The 26,021-nt window shown below is 40.1% G+C and overlaps 1 protein-coding gene across 1 annotated transcript in view; it reads left to right on the top strand.

The window, feature by feature from the left end:
- TRPM6 (transient receptor potential cation channel subfamily M member 6) overlaps positions 1-26,021 on the top strand; it is a gene marked incomplete at its 5' end in the record, with an annotated part of 99,071 nt that overhangs the window by 34,369 nt on the left and 38,681 nt on the right. The window contains 10 exons of the mRNA XM_081103137.1: positions 2,330-2,607; positions 3,660-3,888; positions 5,717-5,869; positions 8,539-8,685; positions 11,386-11,514; positions 13,935-14,186; positions 14,895-15,069; positions 15,284-15,398; positions 18,605-18,798; positions 21,760-21,892. Of these exons, the coding sequence (XP_080959263.1) occupies positions 2,330-2,607; positions 3,660-3,888; positions 5,717-5,869; positions 8,539-8,685; positions 11,386-11,514; positions 13,935-14,186; positions 14,895-15,069; positions 15,284-15,398; positions 18,605-18,798; positions 21,760-21,892 (1,805 nt within the window). The remainder of the gene's footprint in view (positions 1-2,329; positions 2,608-3,659; positions 3,889-5,716; positions 5,870-8,538; positions 8,686-11,385; positions 11,515-13,934; positions 14,187-14,894; positions 15,070-15,283; positions 15,399-18,604; positions 18,799-21,759; positions 21,893-26,021) is intronic.

Here is a 26,021-nt window from a genome sequence, read left to right as displayed (position 1 = left end):
AATGCCTCTGTGCAGGGCTTGGGAGGGGCGGGTCGCACAGGATCAACAGGGTGGGCCTGAGAGAGCAGTTATGGCAGCTCTCAGTCCTGTCCCCAGGGGCTCTGCCTCTCTCAGTCCCAGCACCTGCTGCAAAGCTCGGAGAGAAAGCTGCACTCACTCTGACCGAAGCCAGACAGTCCCGCTTCTCCCGTTTGAGTCTGGGTCCCTAAAGACTCACCCGGATCTGGAGCTCAGAGTCTGCGACTCCCTCCCGATTGAAAACGCCAACCGCGCCCTCTGCCGCCAGCCCGCTCCGCGCACTCCGCACCTCAGAATTTGACTTCAGCACTGCGCCTCCTCTGAGTGTCCGTATGCGTTTCTCTTTCCTCCTAGTTGTAGGACTTCCACTCAGCCAGCGTTCCAGTGGTTCTGGGTGATGTCCGTTCAGTCTTTTAGTTTCACTTTTGAAGTAGTTGTTGAAAGCAGCAAACTCCGGCGTTAACCTATGCCGCCATCTTGGTTCTCGAAAAATGTAATTGTTAACCCAACACCAAACCCTCATACCCTTTCCCTGCGGCTAATTGGATATGACTACTTCCTTCTCCTTTACTTCTCTCTTTGATTACTCTTTTACATCTTAATTTTCCCCCTTTGAGACTTTCTTAAAGTTAATTTTAGCTTAATGTTACAGTATGAAAATGATAATGTGTGCGCCCACGCGCATGTACACAGCGTTGTTATTTCCCTTTCTCTTTTTCTGGTTATTCTCCCTCTTGCTATACAACCTCAGTCCCACTTGCCTCGGGGGATGAATGCGTTGCTCAAGAGTTTCCATATAAATGGTTCCTATATTGGCTGAAAGAGATTTGCTGTCCACAGCTCCTAGAATGAAAATCTTTTAAAATAAAATTACCCTTAATTATCGTCAACGAATACAAACTTCCTTTATTTATAGAAATAGAGGAAGCTTGTTATAATTTTTGCTATTACCCCACCCCCCATTTAATAAAAAAGAATTGTTGAATCTTATTGGTTTCCAGGCACTATGTTGGGTGCTTGGTTGAATTTGGACTGCAAGTGGGTTAGGGAAAATATAATGATAATTGAGAAATGGTCCTCCCTGCCCCACAGTAATATCCATACTGCAGTATGATGGACATTGCTATTGAGACACATGCGCAGTGTTACAGATGAACATGGCAGGTTAGAGAGCAGCATTTGAGATGAGCTGTAAATGATGGGTTTACCAGGTGGAGAATAGTATTTCATTGTTACCCATTCCCCTCACTAGAGGAATATAATCAGAATAAAGAAAACTTAAAACCAATCTATTTGGATGCATGTTGGCAACATTAATGACATTTTTCTAAGGGGATATGAATCATTTGTCAGGTGAGGTTAGAGTTGTTTTTTAAAAAAATATATTTTATTGATTTTTTACAGAGAGGAAGGGAGAGGGATAGAGTGTTAGAAACATCGATGAGAGAGAAACATTGATTAGCTGCCTCCTGCACACCCCCTACTGGGGATGTGCCCGAAAGCAAGGTACATGCCCTTGATCGGAATCGAACCTGGGACCCTTTAGTCCGCAGGCTGACACTCTATCCACTGAGCCAAACCGGTTAGGACTAGAGTTTTTTTTTAATAGTTGCCACTTATCCAGTTTGTTATTTCAACCCATTTCCTTGGGGAATTAAAAGTTGTCACATATTCAGTGGCTCTGTTCCAAAGGTGTAGTGTTTTAAGTTGTACTAAATGAACTTATCGTATCTCAGCTTAGGGACCCTGGAACTATTAGATACAACAAACAATAGATTACTTTAGAGGCCAAAGTTTTGGTTTCTGGTTTATAAAGTTCTGTTATATTTTTTAACTGCTCTTGACAATTAATTATTTATTTAAATTACAGTTTACATTCAGTATTACTTTGTATTAGTTTCAGGTGTACCGCATAGTGGTCAGACAACCACTTTACAAAGCGTTCCTCACTGATAATTCCAGTACCCACCTGGCCCCACACATCACAATATTATTGACTATATTCCCTATGCTGTACTTTTCATCCCCGTGAATGTTTTGTACCTACCAGTTTGCACCTCTGAATCCCTTCACCCTTTTCACCCAGTTCCCCAGCCCTCCCTTCCCTCTGGCAACCATCTTTCTGTTTTCTGTATCTGTGAGCCTGTTTCTGTTGTTTATTTATATTGTTCTGTAGAATATGATATGATTTCACTTATATGCGGGATCTAAAGTTCTATTATTATTTACATCTCTAGGATACCTGACTTGTTTCATTATGTAGAACATCATGTACCTGAGTATTTAGAAACCTTTCCTATTTTCCCAACAGGAAAAGCCTGTAGTTCTTCATAAATCCAGGAAGAAGTCAAAAGAACAAAATATATCCGATGACCCTGAGTCTACTGGCTTTATTTACCCTTACAATGACCTGCTGGTTTGGGCTGTGCTGATGAAAAGGCAGAAGATGGCCATGTTCTTTTGGCAGCACGGAGTGGAGGCCATGGTCAAGGCGGTGATTGCTTATATACTCTACCGAGCCATGGCCCGTGAGGCTAAGGAGAGCAACATGGTGGATGATGCCTCGGAAGAGATGAAAAATTACTCAAAGTAGGAGTTCTCTCTTCACTACATACTAAACATCGACAGTTCTTAGAACGGTTAGACACTTTTATCTCCCTCACCTTAGAACTTGTGAGATGAGTGAACCTGTTGCCCTGGCATTTCACGCACTATCCTATAAATAAGGTTTTTAGGTATTTTAAGCAGCTTAGTGGAAGAAAGGGAAGAGAGATGGAACTTCAAGTCAGGAGCCTTGGGTTCTAATTCTAGTGCAGCTGTCTACTAATTGGGCAAGTCAGTTGAGTAGATTTTGGGACTTTAGTTTCCTCATTGCAAAATGTCCAGTTAATGATTTAGAAAGTCCCTCTCAACTCTCAAACTCTTGGATACTAAGTTAAATTCAAACTTGTGGTTTACTTTAAGTATCTCTCAGGCAGAAAAACAAATAAATGTATTCTATATTAAAGAACCAGAGTGTGATGTTGGAAGATAGAAAGGTTAGAAATGTTTTTTGATTTTTTTAAATTATGAAAGCATTATAGTAGTGAGGAAAATGGAAGCTGAAGTTAATAGAAACACATTTATAATTTTTATTTAAAAAGTTCCAGAGAATGACAGTGTCTACTTTTCAGTGAAAACAACCTTCCAGAAAAAATGTCTCTAGGTCTGGTTCTTCCTGAAGTCATCTATATATTTTATAAAATCTTTTTAAAAAAGTAGATCCACAGTTTTCCTTAATTGCTAGCCAGTTTTGAACAGTATTTTCCATAAAAAATTCTTTAGTAGGTCTTATCAGGGAGCCCTCACCAAGCTCTGTGTTGCCTGTTTTGTGGTGTGAAGTGGCTTCTTCCAGGCATAGCTCAGGCACTCCTGGTGTGGACAGATTCGCTGTCACATGGAAGTAAGCCCTCTGGTTCTGTTCCTTCAAGAAAGGGACAACAATACATTTCCTGAGTGGCAATTCCTTTACAATCACTTCTGCAAACTGAGATCATTAAATTGCTGTCTGCTCTCTTCCGAGTATCTGATCTTATCTTTTCGAATGTTTCTGGGCTTCTCACCTGCATTTGTTTTGGTCACTCACCACTGTGTCCTTACAGGCAGTTTGGCCAGCTTGCCTTGGACGTGCTGGAAAAGGCATTCAAGCAGAATGAGAGAATGGCCATGAAGCTGCTGACCTATGAACTCAAGAACTGGAGCAATTCTACTTGTTTGAAACTGGCCGTGTCCGGAGGGCTACGGCCCTTTGTTTCGCACTCTTGCACCCAAATGCTACTGACGGACATGTGGATGGGGCGCCTGAAAATGAGGAAGATCTCTTGGTTAAAGGTACCTTCACTTGCTTTATAGAATTTAATATTAATTTTGTCTGAAGGTCTGTACTCTTGGGTTTAGTTTTTTCCTTGTTCCAGAAGAATATCTTCAGAAAACCAGTTAATATCATTGATTCTTAAAGATGAGCTGAGACTTGACAACTACTTTGTCTCCTATGACCACGGTTTCTTTTAAAAAGTGGGATAATCGTACCAGCTCTGTCCCATCACAAAGGCATTCTCATGGAGATGGCTAGAAGACGTTAAAAACATATGCAAACATATGCAAAATCACATTGGTAGCAAACTTTGCTGTCGCTGATAATTACAACAGAAATAAATGAGATTTTTTAGTGAAATTTTGCTCAGCTTCAGAATAGTAACTGATAATAAACTAAATAAAATTAGCAATTTCTGTTGTTCTGCTCATTCAGTGTGGTCTTTCAGGGAATAAATGGCTGTTTTATAAAGGTGCCCTCAAATACACTTGTTCACACCACTATCTCCAAATTCTTCTGTTCCATTACAGTTTGGCCTCATCTCTCATCTTGAATTATCAAGAGTAATTACTTAACTACTAAAGACATTTAACTTTTGACATTAAACCTAAGCCTACAGCTTTAGATTATGGTTAAGCTTAAGAAGTGCATGTGCTACCCAGCCGGTATGGCTCAGTGGTTCAGTGTCAATCTATGAACCAGGAGGTCATGGTTTGATTCCTGGTCATGCCTGGTTTTGGGCTTGATCCCCACTAGGGGGCATGCAGGAAGCAGTCAATCAATGATTCTCATTGATGTTTCTATCTCTCTCTCCCTCTCCCTTCCTCTCTGAAATCAATAAAAAAAAATAAATTTTTAAAATGAAATACATGTGCTTATGAAACTGAAAAAAGGGATAAAGCCTGAGCATTACGAGCACTGTAAGACTATATTTTATATTTTAATTTTATTCTTCTTACAGATCTTAAAAATATGGTGTGTCCCACATAGAATGACTGTTCTTAAAAAATTTTTTTTGGTGGATACACTATAGAAAACACAAAGAAGTAAGAGATATAAGATATAAAACATGTAAAAGAGCTTGCACATTTTAATTCCACTAATGAGATTGCAGAAATAAGATAAAAGTCAATCATAAATTATTCCACATAGACTCCTCTATGTGGAAAAAGGGATGATTCATGTCCCTGGTGGGACAAAGTGGGATATTTTGAGGTTTCATCATGCTACTCAGAATGGTGTGTAATTTAAAACTTATAAATTGTTTGATTTTTGGAATTTTTCATTTAATATTTTCAACCATGGTTAACTGTGGGTAAACTGAAAGTGAAACTGTGGATACAGGGGATTATTATGTATGTATTTTAAAACATTTAAATGAATATATGTATATGCACATATGTATATGTCTTTTTTTTTTTTTTTACGAAAATGGAATCATGCTGTATTGTTCTCTTGGTTTTTTCACCTAATATAACTTGGATACCTTTTCATCATACTCAAAATTGCTTTTGTCTTTTTAATGTTTATATGGTGTTTCACTGTTAGGTTGTCCCACACCAGCTACCCTCTATAGGTGTACATTTATGTTGACATCAGTTTTTTCCTATCACAAATAATGCTACTGCGAACATCTCTATCCATATATGCATTCATGAGTATTTCTGAGGAGTTGCTTCTAGAATTGGAACTGTTGAGTTAAAAAGTATGTATAGAATCAGGATATCAATTGAATTGGTCATGGGTCTGACATTTTATATACACTAAAATCTTAATTTTGTTATTTGAATAATACTGTGCCTTTTTTAACCCCTACTACATATTCTGCTTTGTTTTCTTTTAAAGATCATCATAAGTATTCTTTTGCCACCCACCATTTTGACGTTGGAATTTAAAAGCAAAGCGGAGATGTCCCATGTTCCCCAGTCCCAGGATTTCCAGTTCACGTGGCATAATGGTGACCAGAACCCCAGCAGTACCAAGGAGAATGCTTGTATGGTTAGTGCACTGTCGTCGTAAACTGAGTTCTCATGGTATTGACTGCACACAGTGCACACGTGCACCAATTTTATTTATTTAGCAATCACATTATAGAATGGCCAAGTATAGTATGTATGATAAATTTAATTAACTCCCATGTATAATTAAGCAAAATATCCCATTTCTGCAGGCGGCCTCATGGTTGAGGTAGTGTTTGAACGGTGACTTGAGGATATGGAGAGGGGAAACAGCATTTCAGTGGAGGGAGACTACATGTAGGGACCCAGAGGCAGGACATGCAAGGTGTATGTCAGGCATCATAAGCTGTATGGTGTGGTTAGAGTCCAGGTGATGGTGGACGTGAAACAAGGAGGGAATATTTGCAGGTGTGGCTGGGACAGCGTGAGGCTAGGTCATGGGGAGACTTGCATGTCCTGTGAAGGAATATGGTTCTTATTCTGTAGGTAATGATGAGCCAGTGACCGTATATGACCAGAGTGGCAAGGTGATCTATTAGGAAAATTATTCTGCCTCCAGTGTATAGGATGATGCAGCAAGAAGACTACTGGATGCAGGGAGAGAACAAGCTAGTGTGACCGTCCAGGTGAGAAGTAAGAAGGGTTTTATCCAGGGTTAGTAGCAATGGGCGTGGAGAAGAAAGACAGATTTTAAACGAAGGGTCAAATAGGGCCTGAACATGGGACCTGGGCAAGAGGGAGATAGCAGATGTTACTGAGATGATGGTTACAACAAGACCATCTTTAGAGTGATCTAGGGATGACTGGGAAAAGAGCAGGTTTTGAAGAGGAAAGATGAGCTTAGTCTTAGACATATTGCTGAATCACAAAACTGTTTTTAAAAATTGAATAATAATGTATTTTTATCAGAGCATCATTAAGTGGGAATGGTGACTGTAATACAGTAGAAAGTAGGCATGAATTGTAGTGGAGCTTATTTTTGTAGTTATAAATTTATTCTGTGTGTTTGCTGGTATCAGATTCCTATTTGAGAGAGAAGAGAAGAGGGAGAGAGGATGATGGAGGAGGCAAGAGAAAAAGAGAGAGAGAGAGAGAAAGAGAGAGAGAGAGAGAGAGAGAGAGAGAGAGAGAGAGAGAGAGAGAGACTTGAGTAGAACAAAAGGTAAGAAAAATATTCTGGTGTTTACCTATTCTAAGGGAAAAAAAGTCCTGAATTTAAATTTATACTCCCATGCTTTTGTTTTGTTTTGTTGTTGTTATAGAAGATGACATCTTTGAATTCAGCTCAGAGTTAGGATCAATTAGTACTTCATAATCCATATCAAAATGCCAAGAGTAATTAAAGACCTAATGAAACACTCCTGGAAAAAATAGTAAGGGAAGTTAATAACAAGGTCATTATTTAAATTGCTTTCTAGGGTGTTTCTGCAGTGGTAGTGATGTCATTAAAATCATAGTAAATGATGACTTTGTAATATGTTTTAAGCCATTTTAACTGTGGGCTGGTTCAGACCTGTCAGGAACCAGGTCTGTTCCTGCATCTCTGAGTCACAACCCCACTTCTCCTGCCAAAGTGATGTGAAGGACACTCACATCAGGCATTGACATAACCCTGCTAGATGCTGACGCCTCAAAATTACATTTCCCTGCAATTATATGGACAACAGGCAAAACGTGATTTATTTCTTAGCTTGAAAAACTGTTGCTGATCTTGTGGATCTAATGCTAGAGCGAGATCTTTTGTGGATGGATTGAAGAAATGTACTAGTCTGAGAGGCATTGAATAGTATTTCTTTTTATTTAATTTTCAAAAAAATCAGAAAAGTAATGCATTTTCTGCTTAAAAATTAAAACCACACAAAACTCTATAGGGTAGGGGTGAAATCTCGTTGGCTTCTTTTTCATTATCCCTGAATTTCCTCTTTTCAAAAGCAACCAGGCTGCAGGTTCTTTTTTCTTTTTATTTCTTTTTGTCCCTATTTCTAAAGGCTCTCCTGTGTGGGCACCTGTATAGTCATTTTTCACGCAAACACTTCTCTGCCACACAGGTACATATTACTCATCACCTGCAGGGCTAATCCCTTTGGGCTGACACACACCTTTTGAGAAAATGATGAAAGATTTGATGCTTTCCCTAGAAAAATGCATGTACAACACAAATACTTGCATGAAGTTTATAGGATCCAGGAACTTCAGGGAAAGAACCTTTGCTGTAAAGGAGTGGAGAAGCTCTCAAAGCCAGAATCCCCAAACTAACTCAGCATCCAACTTTCTTAGGAATTAGAACAGATGTGTTATCAGGGATTGTCAATTTTGCCCTCCTATAGGCTGAAAATAATTATATTATTGGTTATTGATTTTGTGGGAATTTTATGAATATCCGTGGTTCCAAATACCGATAAAGGAGACTAAATGGAACAGGAACAGGGACCATTTAAAAATCCTTGCTACTGTCCTAAGTTTGAGTAGGTCTGATTATTAGAGACTCAGATTGCATTTCAGGAATACCCTGTGTTCCTTACCTGGTCAAAGACTTATCTAATACATGTACTTTCCTTTCCTTTGAAGATTAAGATTATAATTTGGCAGGTGGATGCCCAATTAATTCCTGATATGTCTATTACATATGTTTATGATATTTTTTGGATACTTGGGTATGTCCATATTTTAGATAAGCCCCTGACAATAAATTATTTGTTTATTTTACAGAAAGACTGTGATATGGAGAGGGGCCCTGATGAGAAGCTAGATGAAAACCATCACTTTGTTGTTAGGAGTGGTCCCCAGACCCTTCCCTTGACCAGGAAGGTCTATGAGTTCTACAGCGCTCCAATTGTCAAGTTTTGGTTTTATACGGTTGGTTTCATCGTAACAATTTATGATGGTTAATTGCTAATGGTAACATTGGTGATATGCCTGATTTGTCAACTTGTGATAAAATCTAGAATTGCAGTAAAAAAGGGGGCTGGGGGAAGGGCCAAAGAGTAGAAAAGAAGATTGGAGGGAGGTGAGTAAAAGTTAGCACAGAGCTCTCCCTCTTTGGGAGTGAGGGAACAAGCATGTTCTTCTTTCTCGAGTGCTGAGTGCGTCCATTGGCAGGCCGGGACTGAGCATGTCAAGCTTAGTGGCACAATAAGATTAACCACGGTGGTGAGGTGGATTCTTTTCCCCAGCTGGAGCAAAAAAGTCAGCAGTTCAGTTGATTTTTCCCCTGTGGGAATAGTGTGTAATCTAGAAAATGCAAGTGTGGTTTTTTTCCTTCAAGATATGTTTATAAATATATAGAGAACAGTTAAAGTGTAGAAGGTTAATTGTATGAACAAATACAAAACCTGTTATGGATGACAGAGATACAGAGAAAGGCTGACCTGTACTTTCAATGTATTGATTGCTTTTAACTTTTACTTAATAGCATTATTTTTCTAATGCTTATTTATACATAAATTGCTCATGGCCAAAATTTAAAACATTTGAATTGGGACTGTAAAAGGATATTTGCCTTAATGTGTTATATTTCAAAATATTTACTTGCTCAGCTACACATGGATTTTATATAATTATTGAGTAAAGACATAACTCTGAATGACTTTCATCTGTTTTTTCAAAGTCACATCTCTTTCAAATGGTATTTCACCATTTTTGTGAATATGAAATAAGATATCCCAGAGACTATGATAGGAGCTCTGAGAGAATTTTAACCATAGCCACATCATTGGAGAAAGAGTATTCAAATTATTTCTTTCCTTAGAAATTCACAGCTTATGAACTCTTAGAGACAGGAGCAAAGCAAATAGAACAACAAAAATTGCTTACAAATAGAACAAATAAGCCAGCCACATCTTCCCACCATAACCAATGGTGAGCACGGGAATTTTAGTCTTGGCTGTCAGGTTGCTATGCTAGGTAGGTTACAGCGTGTGTGCTTTATTCAAACAGTGTCTTGTTATAAATGTTATGATGAAAAAGCAAAAATGTAAACATTTTTACATCTTTTTTAAAAACTGGGAAGAGAAAGAGTCAGAAGCAATACTACCAGTATCACAATCAACAGTGCCTGACCACCATGAAATAATGACTGAAATGTAAAAAATAACTGCTTGATAGAACAAATTTATTATCTTACATCCCTAAGGGGTCATCAAACATATTCAGACTTGGAGACAGAGACCCAGGGAAGTATAGAATTAATAGACTTTACCTTAACTTTAATAGGCATTTCTACTGTAGCTCTTGAGCTCATAGGCAGTAATATCCACCATGCCTGCCTAAAATACTGCCTAGTGTATATACCAGCGGTTCTCAACCTGTGGGTCACGACCCCTTTGGCGGTAGAACGACCCTTTCACAGGGATCACCTAAGACCATTCTGCATATCAGATATTTGCATTACGATTCATAACAGTAGCAACATTACAGTTATGAAGTAGCAACGAAAATAATTTTATGGTTGGGTCACAACATGAGGAACTGTATTTAAAGGGCCAGAAGGTTGAGAACCACTGGTATATACTATCACTATTGTAAATCAAAAGTGGTTTCAACTGTTCTCTATGTAGAACTAAACTTAGAAGACTGATAAAACTTAGGTGGGGCTCCTAGTAAAAAAGATATTATAAATAGGGATGTAAGTTAAAAATAAGATGGACAAACACCCACATACACCCATTTTTCTCTCTGCCTACCTGGGATTTTTAATATAAATGTTGATCAGCTAGCATTGTGTATTGTCTCTGAAGCTATATAAAGGGCTGCCCCATCTCATTATTAGTGATCATAGCAATTTTCTGGTGGGCAATTTGGTAATGTGTCAGTTTTAAATGTGTGTGCTCAGCTCTTTTACTTCTGGGAATATATATTAAGGTAAAATGTTGGAAAAGATTACAAAGCTATTATCACTAGTACATATGTATGTGTGTGTTTACTGTATTTTAATTTTTTGAAGAGTTTGGAAATCTATGTTTAATATACCCAGTTAATAATTAAACATTCTTGAATGTCTACCATTGTGTCAGGTCAAGTGCTGAAATCAAAACATCAACAATCTTTAATGTAATTAAAGCTGGACAATACTTTTCCACTAACCAGAATGTTTTAATCAACATAAAGTAAAACTCCCAGCAGTATTATATTTGGAAGTAGGCACATACTCACACTAGTCATTTGGTGTGGTTGGCACACACACATTTTCTATATTTAAATGGAGGGGAAGGTGTGTCAGTCAGTCTGAGCTTGCTGTTAGCCTGAAAATGCCCATTCTGGAATGTGCAGTGTTCCAGAAATTCTGGTCAGAAGCTCACAGGACAAGACAGTGACCCCTTCCCATGCATTTGAAAACAATGACTTTCACACCTGTCACTTAATCCTAGAATAGATAGCTGGATTCTTGTGTTTTCCTTGATATTAGGTTATCAATAACCAGAGGGTGATCCCGGTTGTATTTTCACGTTATCTCATTGAAGGTCACATGTGTGTATCTGCCCAGCTCAGTCCACGTCTGCTCGGCCTCCTCTATTACGACCATGACTCATGTCCAGGGAATATGTGTCCCCCTCACAGATGGCGTATCTGGCGTTCCTCATGCTGTTCACTTTCACTGTGTTGGTGGAGATGCAGCCTCAGCCCAGTGAGCAGGAGTGGCTCGTTATCATTTACATCTTCACCAATGCCATTGAGAAAGTCAGGGAGGTGAGCTGCCCCTTCTCCCCTTGTCTTCTGCATCCCTCTGCTAGAGGTGTTCTGGGCTCTGGTGATGAAAATGGACAGGTCAGGGGTGAGAGGCAGGCAGACAGTGCTGATTCTGATTTGTGTGCTGCAGGGAGGGTATTTAGGGAAAAATCTATGATTGCAAACCTTTGTCCTAGCAAAATACTTTGTTTTGGTTACTGTTCTTTGAAAGTAGTTGTTTTCAAGGACATCCAAGTGTGTTTATCAGTCCTAGAGAGATGCTATCTAATTTTTATTAGACCATCCAACTTTTTGATTTCCTGAAAATGTATGGTTGTTGTGGGTTTTTTTGTAAGATTGATTGTTCATAGCCTAGCACTACTTGCTTATTATCAGTTCATTACAGAGTGGCACGTAAATGGTCAAAGTTGAACAATGGTAAAGAATTCATTTATAGTTTTTGAAAGATTCTGCTAAATACCTTTGAAAATTGAAGCTGAAAATCCTTCTAGGGCAAGTAGTCCAAGAAACAAAACAAGATAAAATTTTTGTTTTTAGTTTGCAGTGATTCACTTAAAAAAAGAGAGAGAGAATAATCCCATTCAGTTATAACTGCAGTCAAATAGAGCTATGACTTAGACTGTTTTAGATATCAATGTATATGTACCTCTATGCCTATGCATTTACATACATTGATTTTCTCCTAGAGCTAATGTGACCAACGTTATATACTAAGAAAATATATTCTGAGTACTTATATAGTCTGCTAGTTACTATTGGGTTTATAGGTTATAGAAAACAATTCTGGAGAAAAACATTATCTGAATTCTATCATTTTTATGCTTCAGGGAAAATAGGTTTACTATTGTACATTTCAGTTTGCCTGATCTTTTATTGCAGGGTAATTTCTTATAATAGTGAGTTCTAATATCACATTCTAAGTAATTTTTCAACAACTCACTGGAGAGCAGGAGTAGGACCAAATTACAGAATTCCTTGGTTTCAAACCAGTCTTCTTTGTGCTGAACTGTACCTCATGAAATGGAATTGCAGCTATATAGATCCATTGCAGTGTTAAGTTCTAAAATGTCTAGGTGTTTCCCTGTGTTAGTTTAGGAATAATGAAAGCTAGAAACACTACCTTTTTTAAAAAACAAAAAAACCTTCTGTTCAGGGTTTCAAATAGCTGGCTAACTCTAACAGTGACATTAAAATATATTTATAGAATCCTATCTAATAATAGACAAACATGGTAATTGACGGTACCTTTGCTATGCCTCCCATGGGCTAATCAGCATGATATGCAAATTAACCGCTAACAAAGATGGAGGCTAATTTGCATAATGCAGGCAGGGCGGGACAGCGAGAGCTGCCAGCACTCTGCCATCCAGGGCAGGCCCGCCCCCGCCTTGCCGCCCCAGAAGCCCCAGGAGCCGGCCCCACCTTGCTGCCCGGGACCGATTGGCAGGTCCTGGGTGGCAAGGCAGCCCCACCCCAGAAGTCCCAGAAGCCCCCTGATATGGTAGTAACTCTATCAGTAAGCACTCTGAAAGTCAGTGGCATAAATGCACCAATTAAAAGACAGATTATGAGGGTGAATCAAAAACAAAACCCACTTTAAATATAAAGACACATATAGATTAAAAGTAAATGAATTAAGCTGCAGCCTGGTTTTGCTCAGTGGATAGAGCATTAGCCCGTGGACTGACAACAGTATGGTGATGGCCAGAGAGAAGTGGGGAGCAAGAGCTGGGTAGAGGGGGCAAAAGGGGGGAAATAGGGACATCCTATATAATAATAATAAAAGGCTAATATGCACATTGACTGAACGGCAGAATGACCAGTTGCTATGATGCGCACTGGCCACCAAGGGGCAGATGCTCAATACAGGAGCTGCCCCCTGGTGGTCAGTGCACTTCCATATGGGGAGTGCCACTCAGCCAGAAGCTGGCTCATGGCTAGCCAGTGCAGTGGTGGTGGCAGGAGCCTCTCCCACCTCCGTGGCAGCACTAAGAATGTCCAACTAATGGTTTAGACCTGATCCCTTGGGGGCCTAAGCCTTTAGTCAGACATCCCCCGAGGGCTCCCTGGCTGCCAGAAGGATGTCTGACTGCAAGCTTAGGCCTGTTCCCCCGGGGAGTGGGCCTAAGTCGACAGGTGGGCATCCCCCAAGGGGTCCTGTACTGTGAATGGGCGCAGGCTGGGCTGAGGGATGCCCCCACCCCCCCAAGTGCACAAATTTTTGTGCACCGGGCCTCTAGTTGTTTAAATAATTACCCAAGGCTAACTTAAGTCTCTAAAAATCCCCTTGTGATCTGTTTCTTGGCAGGATTTAAATTACTGTCTAAATGAAGCAGTTGATACATTAAAGAAGATGATATCAGTGAGAGTCTTGAATTATACCTCATGCACTAAGTTTCCCCTGTTTGTTCTCCTTTTAGGTCTGTAGTTCAGAACCTGAAAAGTTTACTCAAAAGGTAAAGGTATGGATTAGTGAGTACTGGAACCTCATGGAAACTGTAGCTACTGGCCTGTTTTTGGTTGGTTTTGGCCTGCGGTGGGGGGACCCTCCTCTGCACACAGCGGGAAGGCTCATCTACTGCATTGACATCATATTCTGGTTCTCACGACTCCTGGACTTCTTTGCTGTGAACCAACATGCAGGTCCCTATGTGACCATGATTGCAAAAATGGTGAGTACTGCCTGCTTGTGTATTCTGGTGCTCTTTTCAATGCTTTTGCCTGCTCTCATGGTTCACATTCAGTAGTTTAAGTTTTGAAATTACTTACAGAGGCACAGAAAATAAGATCATTTCAACACTGTTTTCTTATAACCACAAACTCATAGAGGATGGGGCAAAAGTGGGTTTACAGTTATGTGTACATGATACACAGAATTTATTCTTGTATTATTATTTGTTAATTATTGTATTATTTTCTATATGAATGCCTATAAACCTACTTTTGCCCACACTTGTATTTAACAAATATCCTTGGAGAAATGTGGAAATAAAAAAAAAACATTTTACTAATTTGAGTATCCCTATGTTTTTGTTTTTGTTTTTCTTTTTCTAACTTCTGGCCCAGTTGGTGAAAAGTTGGATATTCACTAATCACAAGCTGTTCACATTTCATTACTTCTTAAGAAAAGAAGCACGATTCTCTACCACTAGCAGATTTTTGCTATTCCATAGACCATGTTGACATGAAACACATAACTGCAGGAAAAACAAAGTGGTTTAGCCAAAGGAAAGCCAGCTGTGCATGGACTAGGGCATTTTGGTCAATGACTAGACAGTCCTATTATTGGCAGGTATAATCATGATGGTTGCTAGTGTTTTATTTGTTTTACTATAAATTTCAAATCTGTGGTAAAATTCTTGTGTGGTACTATTTTGCAGACAGCAAACATGTTCTACATTGTGATCATAATGGCCATAGTCCTGCTGAGCTTCGGAGTGGCACGCAAGGCCATCCTTTCGCCCAAGGAGCCCCCGTCTTGGAGTCTTGCGCGGGACATTGTGTTTGAGCCATACTGGATGATGTACGGAGAAGTCTACGCGTCAGAAATAGATGGTACGTGGGAGGGTTCATCAGCCACAGAATTGAACTTTTGTAGATGCTCAGAGTAAAATAAAAATCTGGAAAGTAATCACCTGAATCTTAAAAAATATAAAAAATGTATGGTATTCTGCTAAGTTAATGTGCTAATAAATATTTACTTAGAATCATAGGGCTCTGATTCATCTTATCTCCTTCTTTTAAATGCTATTTTTTTTTTTTTTTGTAGTTTGTTCAAACAAGTCGTCCTGCCCTCCTGGTTCTTTTCTTACTCCGTTTCTCCAAGCTGTCTACCTCTTTGTGCAATATATCATCATGGTGAACCTGTTAATTGCTTTCTTCAAGTAGGTTATTTTAATTAAATATGGTTATTTTGTTGAAATAAAAATGGGAGCAGGTATTTGGGCTAGATTCACATATATTTTGAGTGTGTAACCTTTTTGGTTTTTGTGTGACCCGTATTTCAAAATATGGGCATGAAACTACTCTTAGGAAGGCAGTAGAGCACGAGAAGAGAAAAACAATAAATGGAAGTAAATAAAAGTGGAGAGAAAGGAATTATGCATTGTAATGAAGTAATAATCAGAATCATGGAAGAATCACAGTTGGTGAGGTTGACAGATGGCTAAAGAGTACTTTATGTCCTTTTTCACTTGGCTCCCAATGTGTCTCATACTGTTTTCTTCTATCACTTTTCACTTACAGTCTCCTTTTCTGGGTCATCTTCTCCTTAACCTTTTAACATCAGAAGATCGCTGGGGGCAGACCTTGCTTGTCTTTTGTTTACGCTTTGTTTGGTGATCTTGAACAGTTTCCTGCATATGCTGATAAATCCTTATTTGTATCTCTAGCCCCATTCCCCCCCCCGCCCCCCCCCCCCCTTGAACTTCAGTCCTGTAGATCCAACTGCCCCTTTAGTGGCCAGGCAAGTATATGATAGACTTCTAAAAATTTTAATGTTCAAATTCTTGATCTCCCCTCTTTCCCAACATGTACCCATTTTACTTGTAGTCTTTCCCAAATTTATGAGGAAGACTACAGGTTTCTGTCAGACTTCCATCGTTTCACTTGTTCAGACCGAAAACCTTGGATTCATTCTCAGTGCCTCTAGTACTTTCAACTGAAACCTGTCAGGAATGCCTGTTGACTCTACCTTCAAATAGATCATCAATCCAGCCACCTCTCACTACCCCACTGCTATCGTAGAGCTTCCTAATTTATTCATCTGCTTCTGTGGTGGCCCTATGTTCTATTATCAACACAGTGACCCTTTACATACATCAATGATGTCACTCCTCTGCTCCAAATTGTTTAATGGCTCCCCATTTCCCTCTGGGTAAAAGCTGAAGTTCCTACCATGACCTAGAGGACTCCCTGTGATTTGACTTCCCTTCTACCTTTCAAATCACACATCACGCTGTCTTCCCCACATCCATTTCTCTCCAACTACATTGGCTCCTCAGCAACACAGGCGTGTCTACATTTGCTGTTCCCTCTGTGTGGAATGCTCTCCCCAGGCATCAGTGTGGTTCATTCCCTCACCCCTTCTCAAGTCTTTGCTCAAATGTCCCCTTTTAAATTAGGTCTAATCTAAGGATGATATTTACAAGTGCAGCCCCCTTTCCTTCAATTGTCTCCTTGGCATGTCTGCTCCTCCTTACTCTTCGTTTTTCCTACCCACTTATATAACATATACAAATATATTTTATAATTTATGTATTGTATTTTTATGTCTATCTGTATAGATAGACATAAAGCTCATCAAGGACAAGTTGGTGTTCTTGTTTGCTTGAATTTATACCAAGTACTGAAGATATAAGAAAAGGGAAATCAATGTATGGAATGTAAGTAAAGAAGAGAAGATAAAGGCTAGAGGGAGGCAAAATAAATGAGAAAAAATGAGTTGCATGTAATGGGGAGGACATACCTTCCTGCTTTTTACAAGATTATATGATGGCTATTATCACTTGTAGCTCCAGCATTTTATGAACTTTAAAACTTATTGGTGATTAGTAATTATTGCTATATTTTGATATATCAAGTAATATTAAGAGAAGGGCATTAGATTTTTATTTCTCAAAAACATCAGGTGTCAAGAGAGGTTGAGAATCCTCCCATGAACCTATTTCCTCACTTTAGAGATGAACACAATTGAGGACCAAGAATGCTGAGAAAGCCAAGACCTGACTACTTGTCTAGGGGCCCTTCCCACATTCTCTGTACCTATAATTAATGACCAAGAATCTGAAATACACTGTGGCTATCTTTACCGGCAGCTGGGCAGACCGTAGTCAAACCTGGAATGGCAGTAGCATGTAATCTGGTGGTTCTCAGACTTGATCATGCAGGAGAATCACCTGAAGGGCTTGCTGAGCTACAAGTTGCTTTGATGCTCATGCTAGAGTTCCCAATTCCATAGTTCTGGAATAGGGCCCACGAATTTACATTTCTGACAAGATTTTAGGTGACGCTGTTGCTTCTGGTTCAGGGACCACACTTTGAGAACTATTAAAACCCAGTCATCTGTTTTCTTCATCTACTTTATGGACTCTACTTTATGAAATGTCCCCATCCTCTTATTCTAAGCTGGCTTTCTCCTTTTCTTTATTATTACTCCAGTGTGTGTGTGTGTGTGTGTGTGTGTGTGTGTGTGTGTGTGTATTTTAAACTAAATTTGGCTGCCCCACAAGTACTTCTCTGCCATCTTTCTCCCAAGAGACTAAATTTTATATTAGCCTAAGTGCAATGTTAAGATGGACATTCTGTTGTGCTATAGCCTCCTCACAGTATAGACTTAAAGCCGAGTAGTTAAAGATGATATATTATCTAGAATAACTGAATAACTACTATACCACTATGACTTTTGTTGAAAGTTTTATAATATGAATATATTTTTTTGCACTGTCTGCATATTATAATTGATTTAATTAAAGGGAAAATCCAACGTGACCTACCAGTAAGCAATTACTTTTATTGTAAAGTTCATCTAAATAATATATCTAGCTTCTAAATACAGACTTACTGATTTATTTTAGGATGAATTGATGCTTTTTCTCTGTCTCTTCTTCTTAATATTGTGTTGTCTGGGTGCCTTAAGTAGGATTATTCTAGCAGTTCTCACATCTGACTTTAGGAGAATCTCTTTATGAGGTTGCTTATATAGGACCATTACAGCTGTTTGCCATGAATGATGAATTATGGACTGAAAGGAGCTTATGTGAGAAGGGATGGTGAACCAAAAATAGTGTTAAGTTCCAGAGGGCAGTTTCTGTTTATTGCATTTGTAATGTTAGCATTTTCTTCATTTTGATTGTATTTTCTAACTTTGTTTTTTGATTCTTACTGGCATGATTTATTGTAGAAGGTGATTAATGTATTTTGTTGGGTGCAAGAAGAATTAGAAATGCAACGGATAGTATTTTCATTGACTAGCTCCTGGTAATGTGTCAGGTGAATCAATCATAAAATTTGATTGAAAATAAAGAAAAAGATCTGTTCTATTTCAGGGTTCTATATTAAAACATTGTCCCTCTCTTTCTACAACTTACAGTAATGTTTATGTAGATATGAAATCCATTTCAAATAAACTGTGGAAGTACAATCGCTATCGCTACATCATGACCTACCACGAGAAGCCATGGCTGCCCCCACCGTTCATCCTGCTGAGCCATGTTGGCCTCTTCCTTCGCCGTCTTTGCCATCATCAAGCTCCAAGTGACCGGGAAGAGGGCGATGTTGGATTAAGTAAGTTTTCATTGATGAGACAGGAGGAAGAGAGTAGGGTGTGGAGAGCCAAGGTGTAGGCACACCAGAGCATTGCCAGTGAAGTTCAGGGCACAGGATGGAAGGCTCTGGGGAGTCACTGACACCAGTGTCAGCTGAAGAGCTGGGTCTAGGGAAACACATTGTCGTTGTGTAATCGTAGTGCCTTTTGATTAACTGGTACTTTGAAAGAATGGAATAGGTAGGAACAGATTCTGTTTGAATGTGTAAAGGCTTTCTGTTTTTACACAGGTGTTATTTATGGAATACCTGTGTTTTCTCTGCTGACCTGGAAATTCATGGTCTAAGGCAGTGGTCGGCAAACTCATTAGTCAACAGAGCCAGATATCAACAGTACTACTTCAAAATAGACTCGCCCAGGCCGAAAACTATTTCTGCGCATGGGCCACGAAGTTTCAATCGCACTGTATGCGCGCCTGCACATGATATTTTGTGAAGAACCACACTCAAGGGGCCAAAGAGCCGCATGTGGCTTGCGAGCCGCAGTTTGCCGACTACGGGTCTAAGGAAAATCGATAAACAAGACATTTTGTTTAACTTATTAATCAGTCATAGTTCTCTCGTTTTTCTGAGCATGGAGGTGCTTCTGAATAGATGTTTCACATCTCCAAGTACTACCACTCAGGATACAGAAGAATGGGCTCTCTCTCTCTCTCTCTCTCTCTCTCTCTCTCTCTCTCTGCAAAGCTTAAGTCTACATATTTTAAGATTTCTCTAGTTCATTTTGCTTAACCATATCTTGGCTGCATGCTATGACTGTCATACTAATTCTCACAAGAGAACATTCCTTATTGTGATTTTACAGATCTTCTGTAGTTCCTCTCAAGCAATCCCACAATTGATACCAGGTCCATTTCTAGATAATTCTGTAGAGGAAATAGGTGGCATAAATCCACAGTCCTTTATCACAAATTGCAAATCCAAAGTACCTCTGAAAATGGGAGGTCTTTTTTCTTCGTAGGTTGTGGGAAGACTCATTTGGGTAAAAGTTGCTTAGAAGACTAATGTCTTATTCTCTTTACCCCTGTGGTGTGAATATTCATCGATTTTGCTGCAGAAATAGTCATGTGTTTGATTGCAGGGACTGCTCTAACTAAGGGTTTTACTCATTTGTGGTATATACGCTTTTTTTTTTTTTTTTTTTTACTTTCCTAAAACTAGAAGCAGAATTCTAAATACTAAAACACACCTGGTTCCAGGAGTTTCAGATAGGAGGTTTCTCATTTCAGTGAGTCCTTAGGGGGACAGGTGTAACTGCAAGGTTGACAGGGTGATATTCTTTCGTTCCTGGTTGTTGGTTATGTGAAGTATTTTTCCTCTCCAGTCACTTTGGAGATTTCTTTTTCTTTTCCATTCCCCCACCAGAGATTCAGTCTTTGTAAGGAAGTCAAAGACAACTGAAGTGAATTAAAAGGCTTATCATTATACTGTAATTCTTAGGCTTTTAATAGAGCTCCATCCCAGTCATTGGCTGCAGAACTATCACAACCTAATAGATTGTGAACCCCTTGAGAGATCCTGGCATTAACTAGGATTTGATCAGATTTCCTAGCACCATACCTGGGTTCATCTGGGTCTGGACTTATCGGATGATTCTGGTATAAAACTCAAGTAAATTTTCTGTTCACTCCAAGCTCTGGAAAAGTCCTGAATTTTGTGAGATTGCTTCCACTCCCCTGTATTGAGGATCAAGATGTGTGCATATGGGGCAGCAGTGCCACCTGGCGGACGGTTCCAGGAACGCTCCACATGCCACCATTGGCACCGGTCACTGGAATTGCTCTGTGGATTGCTTGTTCTCAGGAATGCACAGGAGTTTCAAGTCATGACAGTTGCAAAGTTTCTTGTTCATAGGAGAGTCTTTAATGCAAACAGATATTGAGAGTTGGGAAGATAATGGATTTTTTTTTTTTTTTTTTTTTTTTTTTAGTATTTGAATCTTCCACACCATGAAATCAGAAAACATTATGCACTTGGATATTGTTTTCTTTTAGCTGTGTTTTTCAATTTGAAGTTCATATGTTTGTCTCTTATTATATGGGAAAATAATGGAACACTTTCACTTCTAATAAATTCTGGAGAACTCTGATGATTCTTTGTTTCCCTAGTTTAAGTGAAATGATTGAAGGAGACCCTTCCACTTTTACCCCTTTTCAACACCATTTTTATATTTTCTAAGTACTGGAAACTTGCTCAAAAGATGTATTTTTTTCTGGTTAGGTCAGAGTGACAGCCAAGTTTGTAGACTGAATGACTGTTGAAGTTTGATGTAGAGCTGCATCACCAAATGCTGTCTGTGTCTTTTGAGGAGTTGAATTATAATTCTGTCAGGGAAGGGGACTACCCTCCATTGGTGATTGGCGGATAGTAAGGCATCTTTTTCCAATAGAATTTAGTATTTGCACACTCAGTCTAAGAAGGTCAAGCTTTCTTACACTTACCAGATTAGTTTCAGATAAAGGCTTTGTCTTTTAGCCTTGATTTTAACCTGTAGCTTATTTATTGTCCTTTTGAATGATAAAACAGTTGGCAGGGAAGAAAAGGACCATCCGTTTGGGGGAGTCAAAATTTACACATGGATTTTCCACTGAGCAGAAGTGAGTTTCTGTTGATGTGTAAAAACATTCGAACCTACTAAAATATTGAAGAGGAAGTGTCTGATTTTTATGAGTCATCTTCAGATTCCCATGCCTGTTAATAGGAGACACAGGAAAGACCCAGGCATACGTTTCCAGCGGCTCCTGTATCCCGTGTCCCCATTAATACAAGGAATACAGTCTGACAGGGCAGCAAACTGTTACCACACAAGCTACAGTTCATCAAATTGCAGCACAAGTAGGAGAAAAGCCACTCACACACTGCATCAGATTCCTATCAAAGGTGAATCATGATTATTTTTGTGTAACATACTTATTTTCACAGAACTCTACCTGAGTAAGGAGGATCTGAAAAAACTTCACGATTTCGAAGAACAGTGTGTGGAAAAGTATTTCCATGAGAAGACGGAAGGTCTGAATTGTAGTTGTGAGGAACGAATCCGAGTGACAGCAGAAAGGTAAAAGATGAGTGTATTTTCCATCCCCAAACTACCACCCAAACCTGATTCTACTAGAATGTCTAAAAGGGTACAAAGATCTACTTTCGAAACGCAGAGGTTTGGATTCTCTAAAATGTTCTCTGGTAACATATAATGTTTGTGTAATTAATGCATGTTTATTAAATCTAGTTACTGGACGTGAATGGTGAATAAGAGACAAGAGTCCCTACCTCCATAGGACTTACATACTAGTGTGGGCATGTGGAGGAGTGAGGGGGTGGAGGAGAAAAAAATAAAGGAAACACATAAAAGAAATATGTAATTTAATGTTCAGCAGTAAAAGAGCCATGAAGAAGTTACAGTACTATTATAAAGGAACTAGAGGCCCAGCGTGAGACCCCAGACCCACCACACCGCTGTGGGGGCAGGACCCCAGTGTCTGCCGTGCCGCCACCCGCCACATGAGGCAGGACCCCAGACCCGCCGCGCCGGCGAGACCCATCAGTGCACCTCCTAGTGACCAGTTGCTTGGTCGTTATGGCATTACAGCATTACGGTGTTATGGCCACGGGCTTTTTATATATAGAGATGGAAAACGATGGTGGCAAGGGGTCTGTCGGAGTTGAGGGGTGGGTTGGGCAGTTTTGGGTAGCCTGGTGCAGGCAGGTCGCTCTGAGGTGGGTGAGGGGAGAGACTGCGGGCAGTGGGCCAGGCAGAGACACCTGGTGGCATGGTGCACCTGGTCGAAGGAGCAGCAAATGCAGGCGCCTGAGGCAGCAGCAAGGGTGTCAGGGGGCTGCAGGGAGGTCCGGAGGAGGTCCAGTGTACCATGCTGGTTGCATGGAGAGTCATGAGGATCTCAGGGCGCCTGACCAGCAGTTAGCTGTGCAGTGGAACTGAGAAGAAGTGGAGACAGCAATTACAGCTTTTGTGGAAAGGTTTACTGTGAAGGGAAGCAAGGAGGGATTTGGGGACACAGTAAAGTTCTTTTCTTTTGTTTCATGTGATAACAGAAGTGTGGATGGTCTTGGAAATGATCCACCAGCAAGAAGCTGCAGGAGGAGGGAGGAGGTGATTTGCTAACATGGAATCCGGGAGAAGGGGTTTCATGGAGGAGCAGACCAGGAGAGAACATGGCCAGTGTGAAGGAGATGCATGGGTTAGGAACACGGATCTCACAGTAAAGTGACCAGCTGAGAGTGCCTGTGGGCATGTGTGCTTTCGGGGGACAGTGCAGAGAGTCCATTCAGAGGTTTGAGGAGAGAGGAGATGTGTTGCAAGAGTGAACACATTCAGAAACTAGTAGGATACAAACTATTGCGGATGTACTGCTGATTGTGGGTACCCAGCATTGGGTTAAAATAGGGAGGACGGCATGCATTTAAAAAAATATGTTTTTATTGATTTCTGAGAGAGGAAGGGAGAGAGGGAGGGAGGAATAGAAACATCAATGATGAGAGAATCATTAATCAGCTGCTCCTGCACACCCCCTAGTGGGGATCGAGAGCAACCAGGGCATGTGCCCTGATCAGGAATTGAATTGTGACTTCCTGGTTCATAGGTCAACACTCAACCACTGAACAACACTGGCCAGAACTGCTCTTGTAACTGGAAGCAAACCAACAGAAGTTAAATGCGTTTCTTCATTGTGTGTGTGTGTGTGTGTGTGTGTGTGTGTGTGAATCCTTACCTGAGGATATTTTTTGCATTGGTTTTGTAGAGAGAGTAGAAGGGAGGGTAGAAGGGAGGTAGCAAGGGGGGGGTGAGTGAGAGAGAGAGAGAGAGAAACATCAATGTGATTGGTTGCCTCCCGCATGCACTACAACCAGGGATCCAACCATAACCTTTCGGTGTATGGGATGACACTCCAACCAACTGAGCCACCTGTCCAGGGCTCCTGATTTTTTTTTTCCTTGGGATCAAATAGAGAAGGATTAGAAGGTAGATGGATATGTAGCTTCTGGGAAATATTCTAGATGTCTTCAAGGATTTTACAATGTAATTAAGAAGCTCTAATTTAACTTCAACACATAATCAATGTTCCCTCTTGATAGTGCTATTTTACCAGCCCTGCTTTTACACGATTATTTTTGTTGATGTCATTTCGGGGAGCTCAAAAATGAGGTGTGGGAGGGAGGGAGGGAAGAATTTTTTTCTCAGGTAGCTGAACAGTCATTTGCAGAGGGAGGGGAAGGAGATCAGGAGGCTATCTGCTTGTTTGCCCACGTTGAGAGCAGAGATCAGCCCTGTCCTTACAGAATGAAGTGAGCTGTGAAAGTGGAAAAGGAGAACATATTAGGTCTGTTTTATGTTTTACTTTCTCTATGTGGAATGCTGGCTGCCTTTTGACGTAGTGGTATAAGTCAGCATTTCCCTCTCTGTGCTGTGGAGTAAGATGTTCATTAGGTATTTCTCCATAGGAAGCATGTTTGGTCCATTGTATTTGGGAAATGCTACATTTTTTAGAAAGTTCACACGCTAATATAAAGTACGTTGTGACTCAGTAGAGTTATAGGTTGAGCAGGTCTGTCATTATTTGGCCGTGAAACTGTATTGAGGAACATTTGTGACCAAACACCTCCCAGCATGGGGAACATTGGTGTAATTCACTTAGCACTTCATGGGACTCCAGGAGCCCCCAGAGAACTTTGCCTGGATCCCAGCTGAGTTGCTGAGAGGTGCAGGGGCACAGTGGTTCATGCCATTGAATGCGGATTTGGACTCTGTCACCGATCACGTGACTGGCCATGTGACCTGTCCTCTTTTCATGAAAGGGATAATAGTAATGACTACCTTCTAGGGCTGGGATGTGGATGAAATAAGAGAATCGTGTAGAGCCTTTGGAAAATGCCTGGCACACAGTGACCACTCACTGAAGATTACAATCGTCATGATGACTATAATTATACCTATTATAATGTCATTTTAAAATATTTTGTCCAAAGGCCCACCGTGAAACAAGAACCCATCCTGATCTCCCCTCCATCCTCAAACCTTGCACAGGGGAAACGAAAATGATAAGAATGTGCTTCATGTGTCAGAATGACTGAAAGGATAGATTAAATTAATGTAGCTCGCAGTTGAGGAATATAATTAAAATATGTTTCACAGGACATAATGCTTTAGAAAATAAGTGCCTGTAAAAGCCAGAGGACCCGATTTGAGGGTGACCAGGTTATTTGTCTAACAGGTCTGTATTGTAGCACGTTACCTGTTGCTGTGAATGGTTGCTGGTTTCTATTGTGTCCATGCGATGTGGCTGCTGCTAATGGCACTTAATGAGTCTCCATTACTGCTGTTCAGACTGTACTGGTTTTGAATTAGATGAAACAGTGCACTGGATGGGAAGCTCTAATTAAGCATATTTGGAGGGGGATATACATATATTTTGTGCTCTTTCCCTCATCAGCATTGCCAATTCTAGTTTTGCCGGTTCCAGAAGGTCAGGAAGCATTTATTAAGCCTCTATTGAGTTGTAGAAGTTGAATTCTATGGCAGACACAAGAAAGAGAAGGTGCCACCCACATAGACGATAACAAAAATGGAAAATGCCACCCTCGTTATTATTTATTTCTTATGTGCAAAGCTGCCAGAGGGAAGAATGGGAGATTGCTCAACCAGGGACTTGAGGGGCTCTTGAGAGGGGATGTGTAATACTATTTTGGGAAGTACTTGATACAGCTCTTCACGGACTAATCACAGCTTCTCCCAGTCTCCAAATAAGACTGGGGACCATTTTGTGTTTCTGCATAGGGTCATATCAGCCATGACACCGTTGGTTGGATTCCCTATCTTACTGTTTTTACTTTATTCTTGTTTCTCAAAGATTTTCATTATTGAGAAATTGGAAAGCTTACTCCCTCCTCCAAATAAAATAATAAAATGGGGGGTGGGGGTGAGGAGAAAGAACAATGTCATAAGCCAGAGTCCACTGTGAAAATTTTGGTCTCTTTCCATTTTGCCTTCTCTATGCTTTTAGTTAAAACTATACGCTTGTATTTTGTTCCCCGCTTCAAGTTTATACGTCAAAAACATTTCTTGAATTGGTTAACCAGTCTTTGTAAACGTATTTTAACTTTTATTTTCTCTACTTACAACGTTTTTCATACCACATTTAAAAGTATATACTGCATGCCCTAACCGGTTT

This window comes from Myotis nattereri (genome assembly GCF_964212035.1).
Source record: "Myotis nattereri genome assembly, chromosome: 12".
In the NCBI taxonomy this organism is placed as follows: Eukaryota; Metazoa; Chordata; class Mammalia; order Chiroptera; family Vespertilionidae; genus Myotis; species Myotis nattereri.
This window is presented reverse-complemented; position numbering and strand designations above follow the sequence as displayed.